This window comes from Psammomys obesus, unplaced genomic scaffold (assembly GCF_907164565.1).
Source record: "Psammomys obesus unplaced genomic scaffold, mPsaObe1.curated_primary_1811, whole genome shotgun sequence".
Taxonomy (NCBI): domain Eukaryota; kingdom Metazoa; phylum Chordata; class Mammalia; order Rodentia; family Muridae; genus Psammomys; species Psammomys obesus.
The window spans coordinates 2380342-2388676 of record NW_026587215.1 but is presented as its reverse complement, the minus strand read 5'-3'; the positions used below and the strand labels follow the sequence as shown (position 1 = coordinate 2388676).

At 49.2% G+C, this 8335-nt stretch overlaps 1 protein-coding gene across 1 annotated transcript; it reads left to right on the top strand.

Moving 5' to 3' along the window:
- The first annotated feature begins 2444 nt into the window (after window positions 1-2444).
- Window positions 2445-8322, top strand: Rps19bp1 (ribosomal protein S19 binding protein 1). Its single transcript, XM_055603138.1, has 4 exons — window positions 2445-2507; window positions 2649-2783; window positions 7559-7656; window positions 7799-8322. The coding sequence occupies exons 1-4, from the start codon at window positions 2456-2458 to the stop codon at window positions 7943-7945; spliced, it is 432 nt and encodes a 143-aa protein (XP_055459113.1). The 5' UTR covers window positions 2445-2455; the 3' UTR covers window positions 7946-8322.
- Window positions 8323-8335: the final 13 nt, after the last annotated feature.

Sequence of the window (8335 nt, the reverse complement as noted above, 5' to 3'; positions counted from 1 at the left end):
TCTAGAAAGAAACATAGCCCTATAGTGGGCAGACCAGTTTGTTGGCTCTGCCTCAGCTTCCCCATTCAGACAAGACCAGAGAGGATCATCTGGCTTCGTTTGGAAAGGTTGACCTACTAGGATAGAAGGGAGCCAGCCCAGGAGTGTGGGACCTCACACATCCATCCACACTAAGACCTAGGCAATGGACCAGGAGGCCCAAGAAAGCTGTCCTGCAGTGCCACCTAATGGTCATATGACCTCAATGTGGACAGCCACATGAGATGAATTGATTTCATCCCTTGGGAGCTATCAGTAAAATGGGAGAGAGTTCCTATCACTTGTGAAACGCAACAGGAACTGGACTCTTTTTAGAGTTTGTTACTACAAACTCTGGACTTGTTAGTAGAGTTTGGACAATGAGGGCTGTCCAGGGAAAATCAGCTGTTTCTCTGTGTCCCACATGCTACAGCATCAAGTAGGCAAACCACTCAGTCAGTACCCGTTGTCCCATCGAGCTCAAATTTCCCTTTTCACTCCCTGTTCACAGACTGGCTAGTGCTGCATGGCTCCCACATCCCAGGAGCTCCAAGGTAGAAACAAACCAGGCAGGATTTCTCTCCACTGCAAAGACCATCTTCTGGGTTTGGGGGTTAGAGAGCTTGTCTGGCGCTCAAGAGGCCCTTCCTTTGCCTATCAGCACTGCATAAATAAACCAAAGTGGAAAACAAGAGACACTTCTAGAGGTTCTCAAAGTTTTGGGCTTAAGAAGCCATTTTCACTCTTAAAAATCTCAGGGCTGGAGAGAAGCTTCGGGGTTTAAGAGCACTGGCTGCTCTTCCAATGGACCTGGGTTCTGTCCCCAGAACCCACACTATGGCTCACAGAAGTCTATAACTCCATTTCAGGGATCTGATGGCTCACTTCTGGCCTCCACAGGTACCAGGAACACATCTGAGGTACAGACATACATGCAGGCCAAACATCTATACACATTTTTTTTTTCAACTTAAAAACAAAAGCCCAGGTACCCAAAGAACATATCTGTAATATTTATCCATGTGTACCTCATTAAAAACTGACCCTTTTTTAACACTGGGGATTAAATCCAAGCATTCTATCACCAAGCTATTAATACATCCTAGTTCTTATATTATTATAGGTAGCCCAGGAGGGCCTAGAATTTGGTATGTAGTATGTAATCTAAGCTGACCTGAAACTTGCCATTCTCCTACCTCGGCCTCCCCAGCGCTAGGATTATAGGTGTCATACCGCTATGCCCAGCAGTAGTCACTGACTCGCTTAACAACCAACTCATTGCTTAACAACATAAACAGCATTTTGCAGTAAATAACTGTATTTTCCAAAACAAAGCACTGTATCTTGCATGTTTGCAAATGTCTTTATTTCTTCGTTGTGTGTGTGTGTGTGTGTGTGTGTGTGTGTGTGTGTGTGTGTGTTCTCGAGACAGGGTTTTTCTATGTAGCCCTGGCTGTCCTGGAACTCACTCTGTAGACCAGGCAGGTCTCAAACTCACAGAAATCCACCTACCTCTGCCGCCGAAATGCTGGGACTGAAAGTGAGCACTGCTACTGCTCAGCTTTGTTTGGTTGGTTTTTGAGACAGGGTCTTGCTATGCAGCCCAGGCTGGCCTGGAACTCACAGCAATCAATCCTCCCAATTCAGTCTGCCAAGTACAGGGGTTACAAGTGTGTGCCTCCTCACCTCACTGGCAAATGTCTTTAATGATTTGGCTTAGTGGAAGCCAGCTGGATTCTCACAGCACACAAGATCTGCCTATTACTTTTAAGTTCATGAAAAAGTGTCTCAGTCTGGAAAAGTGGCTTAGGTCTGTAATTCCGGCCCTTGGAAGGCAGAGAGAAGGATCAGGAGTTCAAAGTCATCCTCAACTACACTGTGAGTTCAAGGCCAGCCTGGGCTATATGTCTTCTTGTCTCAAAGGAAAGTAAAAAGAACTATCTCAGGGCTGGAAATGGCTCAGGGGTGAATAGCTCTGCCTGCTCTTCCAGAGGATCCAGGTTCAATTTCCAGCACCCACAAGACAGTTCACAACTATCTGTAACTCCAGTTCCAGGGGATCCGACACCCTCACACAGACACATGCAGGCAAAACACCAGTGCACATAAAAGAACCATTTCTTTTGTGGGAACTCAGACTATTCAGTACTTGGCCCCTGAACAGAATTGACCAGTGAGGCTGGAGGCCAGGGCCGTCCACACAGCCTGGTTCACAAGAGGCCTGCTGGGTAGGAACTAGACAACAAAAGTGGCTTCTGCTCCTTGGACACGCCTCCAGTTCAGGCTCCTCGGGGACTCGAGGAAACGCACCAAGCCAGCGTCCTAAGAGGGAACTTCCGCCCGCTGCGGAACCCTGGGTTCCGGCTCCGGTTTCTGCGGAGGAGAGCGCACCGTCAGGGCGGAAGTAACGAGCGGCGTGTGGGCGGGGCTCGGCAGCATGTCGGCGGCGTTGCTGCGGCGCGGCCTGGAGCTTCTGGCGGCGTCCGAGGGTGAGAAGGGCTGTTCCTGCGACCTCGCCCTGTGCAAAAGCCGGGACTGGGCGGGTGGGTGTGCAAGAAGCCGGGACTGGGCGGGTGGGAAGAGAGCAGTGAGCACCCTCCGACTCCGTCCTTCCCTGTCTTTTCCTACAGCTGCTGGTGCCGCCCCCGGCCAGGCCAAGACGACGGGGGCTCCGGGACGACGGACCCGGAGGGCGAGGGCGAAAGCCTCCCAGGCCCTGAAACTACGAAACTCAGCGAAGGGAAAGGTGCCAAAGTCCGCACTAGGTGAGTTGAGAAAGAATTACGGAGCCTAGGCGGGACTCCAAACGGATAACGAGACTCAGCAAGGAAAATGGTGGGGGACAGGTTTCGGACCCAGCCATCTAATTCCCGAGTGTCTTTGCTGCTATCTGCTTTGTAGCTGTCAACAGGATGAGAAAAAGCGGGGAAGAGGTGGGGTGGTGACACACAGCTGTAATCCCAGCACTTGGGAGGTGGAGGACCTGAATTTCAGTGTCATTCCTGGATCCATGGTAGTTCAAGGCATGAAACACAAGATCCAGGTGCTTGTGAACTATAGCCCTAGTGGAGAGAGAAGCATCAGAAAGTCTCAAAACTGTAAGTTTTTTTGCTAAGTGTGTGAGGTAAAAGGCTGTACGGTGCTCCGAGGGAGAATCAAGACAAGCCAAACCAGCCACCTGTGAGGAAGCCACGTTAAGGCTGAGCACCTGAGGAAGTGTAAAAGCTGCCAGGCGAAAAGAAGGGGTCTTTAGCTGTAAAGGCTTGAGAATTTGGAAGACAGGTTGACAGAGGTCATACGCCGTGTGCAAGAGTCAAGATGGAGTATCCACCAGAGGTAAGAGGGCTGGCTCAGTGGTTAAGAGCCCTTGCTGCCCTTGAAGAGGACCTGGATTCAGCTCCCGGCAGCCCACGTGGTGATTCACAACCACCTGCTGCTCCAGGCCTAGGGGATTAGATGCCCTCTTCTGGCTCCACAGGGACCTCCTCATGTGGGGTACACATACGTACATTAGGCACAAACATATGCATAATTTTTTTTTTTTTTTAAAGAAACGAAGGATTTCAGCCAACAGTTTACACCTCTGTGTGCCAGAGGCCCTTCTAAACCCTGCAAAAAGTGTTAACTCATTTCAGTCTCAAAGCAGTGAGATGAATGGTTCTATCGCCCCGCATTACTGATAGAGAGACAGGCACCTGCCCAGGTGGGGCCAGTGGAAGCTAGGCAGTATGTCCGTGGCCTTGCCCTTGATGTGCTCCTCTCAAGTGACGGGGATCCTTCCTCCATCGCAGTAGGGATAGCAAAGAATCGAGTTGCTGTGCCTCAGTAGTGTACTGTCTGTAGAACGGAAGCCTTGTTTCTAGTAGAACACCTTAGAGAAATGTGGCAGAGTTAGTAAGACATACAGACTTGGGGAGTGAGAGCACTGGATGGTGAGCTGCTTTCTCATCTTTGACTCCCTGGGCCCTACTGTATAAAAGGTGTTTAGGTACTTTGTTCCTTTCTCTCAGTTTGCTTGGTTGGTTGGTTCGGCTTGGTTTGTTTTGACAAGATTTCACCCTGTGGCTCAGGCTGGCTTGGAACTCACTGTATAGCACAGGTTAGCCTTGAGCTTAAGGCAATCTTCCTGCTCCAAGCTCCCTAAATGCTGGGATTATAGATAGGTATGTACCACCACACCCAGTCTTGAAGTGCTTGTTCAAAGAGGTATGAAGTCCAAGAGGAAACACAGTGAGCAAAGGTGGAGCTAGGAGGTATGCTTGACACAAGTGGTTTGCGTGAGTTTCCATGTCAAGGTGCTTCACTGCCCACTTAGGGGTTTCCCTTCACTCTTGTCCTGAGGTAGGAGCTCCTCAGGATACAGGGCAAACCTCCCACCCCTGACTCTGGATTTTTCTGTGGCCCTGGTGGCCAGGCCACAGCCTGGTAAATAGGAATGGCAGGGCAATAATAGCCAGGCATGGTGGTGGCACATGCTTTTAATCCCAGCATTCAGGGAGGCAGGGGCAGGCAGATCTCTTGAGTTAAAGGCCAGCCTGGTCTACATAGTGAGTCTATTTCAAAAAATAAAGACTAGCTGGGCCTGGTGGCACACGCCTGTAATAACAGCACTCAGGGAGGCAGAGGCAGGCAGATCTCTGTGAGTTAGAGGCCAGCTTGCTCTACAAAGCGAGTCCAGGACAGCCAAGGCTACACAGAGAAACCCTGTCTTGAAAAACAAACAATCAGAAAACTCAAACAAAACAAAAATAAAAGACAAGTAGCCCAACACAGCCGGTTTAGATAGATAGCTCAGTGGCTGTTGCCCTTGTTTAAGCTTCCTCATCTCTTGCCTGAATTGTGCAGAGGACTCTTCACTGGTCTCCCACCTCTCACATACCCACCTCTTTCTGTAATTGTAATCTCAGCAGCTACCAAAGCAAGCTCTGTACAGTCATGAGCCTCACTTCCCCTCAGAATCTTACTATATCATTTTGATTTCCAGTTCAGGGTTTTGTTTTTGTTTCAGAGACAGGGTTTCTCTGTGTAGCCTGGCCATCCTGAAACTCCCTCTGTAGTTTGAGGTCCCCCATGCTGACCTCAAACTCAACAGAGATCTGCCTGCCTCTGCCTCTGCCTCTCTGAGTGCTGTACTCCCTGAGTGCAGACAGGCGTGTGCCTCCATGCCCTGCAGTCTTTGTTTTTTGAAATACTCACTGTGTAAACCAGGCTGGCCTTTAACTCAAGAGATCCACCCAGCATAATTCAAGGTTTTTAATGCTTTCTGTTTCTATCTCTTTTCAGATACCCTTTCTCTAGATCAGTGGTTCTCAACCTGTGGGGGTCAAAAGATCCTTTCCCAGGTTACCTAAGACCAGTGAAAATCATAGATATTTGTATTATAATTTATAACAACAAAACAAAATAGCAATGAAATAATTTGTGGTTGGGGTCCCACAACATGAGGAATTGTATTAAAGGGTCGCAGCATTAGGACAGTTGGGAACCACTGATCTAAATGTTGACAATGCTGAACTTCTGGTCTTTTCAGTGAGGCCATCTTAGGGCTTTATTCGGAATTGCAACCCTCTGCTTCTGGCACTCCCATTTTCTGTTCCTGCTCAGTTTTCTCTGTATGATGGATAATCCTGACTAGACTGCATTCAGGAGAACACAGCAGGAGAATCTCTGAATTTGAGGCCGACCTGGTCTAAAAAGTATACCAAGACTCAGCCCTTAACCCCCAAGAAGAAAACAGCCTCTAAAAATGCTTGTTCACATGCTTCTCAGTTCTTTTTTTGTAGAAATGAGAACAGGAATCCCGTGTGTCCTGCTTCCTACAACACTTAGAACAAAGCCTGATGCACAGTTGTGCTCAGGGAGTGTTGGCCTTCCTGATGGGTGGGAAGGGGTCCAGGAAACCTACAACTCTGAGGCTTGGGAAGGTATCCCAGCTCTGGGGTGAGACAGTGTCCCAAGGGTATCTCAAGACACGGGAGCCCAGGAACCTCACAGCTCTGAGAGGAGGCCTCCTCAGCAGAGACACTGTACCTCCCGGGGGAGGGTTACCCCAACCCCTGATGAGCAGAGGAGCTTTGGAGCTTGAGCCCCGCTCCTTCTCTGCTTCTCTTCTGCACTTGGCTTCTTCTGAGAAGAGTCACCCCCAGCAGAAAATCTCTTAAAAGAGATTTATTGGAGGGACCAATCCCGGATTGGCTGAATCAGAACCCAAGTGAAGACAGCAGAGAACTGGGCAAACACAGCCTTTATGTAGGATTTTTTAGGGGGCAGAGATTTTCAGAGTGAAGATTGGTGGGATTTTAAGTCTTGAACTTGGGAAGCTTTTTCACCTAAAATTAGCATAAATCTGGGAAGTCCCACTGAGGGGCTGGAGATGGCCCTTCTGACAGAGGCTGGAACTGCCAGTTTAACACAAATGGGGGGGGGCAGCCTATTAACTCATGCCTTAAGGGGTTTACAGTAAACTCTAAACAAAACAACTTTTGTGAACTAAACTTTAAACTTATACTAAGGGGTCAGATTTCTAGTTCTGGTTCCTGGCTGACAGTGTCAGAGACCATGTAAAGCTCCCTGCCTCTGAGGAATGTTAGTTTATACATTGCCACAAAGATGGCACTGACCAGCTCCAGTTAAACAAGCTCCCCTTCCTGAGTTCCCTTCAGCAGCAGCCTTAACTGAGGCCTCGGGTGCTGTTGCTTTCTCTTGTGGCTTCAGCTGCTCAGTTCCTCCAGGTGTCTGATCTCAGGTATCAGGGCTGTATGGATTTAGCCTCAGCCCCTCTGTAGAGTCCTGAGGTGTTGCTTTCCGGAGGTGTAGAGAAGCCAGCAGCACATTCTGAAGATCCAAGCACCCCTTTAAGGGACTACAGGGGGTGGCAGCTGGGGGAGCTGAAGAGCTGAAAAGGGGTACCAAGGGAAAGATATAGGGGGAGCGCAGAGGCAGAACTTGAAGCTGCCTGGCCTGGCTGCCAGAGCGCCTCAGCAAAGGCCTGGACACTTGCCTTAAACAAAGGGAGTCTGGCTGGGAATTTCCCTGCTGTGAATAGCCAACAGGTATACCTATTTTTATTTTAAACAGTCTTGCTATATAACCCTGTCTGATCTGGTACTTGCCATGTAGCTAGGAGCAGTCTCCCTGTCTCAGCCTCCCAGTGCTGGGATCACGGGTATATACCAACATGCCTGACTAAGTCACGTGATTAACTGAAAGCCATCCAGTAAGGTCTATAGAATTTTCAGCAGGCAAGACCTATGTGAAACATAGATTTGGCTAAAAAGGGACCAAGCTGTTGAAATATCTAGGGAAGGAGTCAGGCAGTGGTGGCTCAATCTTTTAATCCCAGCACTCGAGAGGCAGAGACAGGTGGAACTTTATAAGTTCGAGGCCAGCCTGATCTACAGAGTTCCAGGACTGCCAAGGCTATACAGAGAAACCCTGTCTCAAAAAACCACAAAGAAGGAATAAAAAAAGAAGTATTTAGGGAAGGGACATAGAAGGCCTCTATGAGTCTGAAATGACATGCCCTGCCTGCCACCCACAGCTGAGTACCAGAAACGACAGTGTCGAGACCACCTGAAAGCAAACCTGAAGTTTATGACCAGCGTGAGAAGCACCATGCCAGACTCCGTGACCCAGCAGGTTTGTCTGGGGTGCAAGTTATAGGAAGGGAGGGACCCAGGGGCGATAACCAAAGCTGTTCTTCAGAATCCATGTTCTCAGCTGTGTGTATAGTGTGGTTAGTTCAGCCCTGCCTTGAGCCATAACTCCGGAACCTTTCCAGATTCTGCAGCAGAACCAAGGTCGCAAAGCCTGTGATCGGCTAGTGGACAAGACGACAACGAAGAAGAAGAAGAAGAAGAAGGCTGAGGGCACTGTGTTCACTGAAGAAGACTTCCAGAAATTCCAGAGGGAGTATTTTGGCAGCTAGCCTTCCTGGCAGTCATAAAAGGCATTAACCTCTCCTGACTGCCATGCCTTTGCTGTCCCTGCAGTGCTGTGCCATGGGTGACCAGCAGGTAGCAGTGCAAATCTAGCCTGGCTCAGGAAGCCCTAGAGCTGCTATCCTAGGGACATTGGACCAGACAGAGCTGCAAGCCCTGCAGCAGATTCGCCCTCAAGTTGAAGCAGACTTCTGGTTTGGGCAGTCAACAGTACCCTTCCAGAAAAGATTTCTGACCTGTTAGCTCTGACCCGGATCCGGTCCTAAGGCTGTTTGCTGTGAAACAGGTCAGGTACTTGGCCTGCTCAGACCACACATCCAGGGGCTGAAAATTTGGGGTTCAAGTAAATGTGGATTTCAGCAGATATGAGTTCAAAC

Bases quoted from the DNA above. Each gene is read 5' to 3' on its own strand.
- Rps19bp1 (XM_055603138.1), top strand. From the start codon at position 2,456: ATGTCGGCGGCGTTGCTGCGGCGCGGCCTGGAGCTTCTGGCGGCGTCC. The intron at 2,784-7,558 runs GTGAGTTGAGAA...TGCCACCCACAG, and splicing joins GGTGCCAAAGTCCGCACTAG to CTGAGTACCAGAAACGACAG. The intron at 7,657-7,798 runs GTTTGTCTGGGG...GAACCTTTCCAG, and splicing joins CAGACTCCGTGACCCAGCAG to ATTCTGCAGCAGAACCAAGG.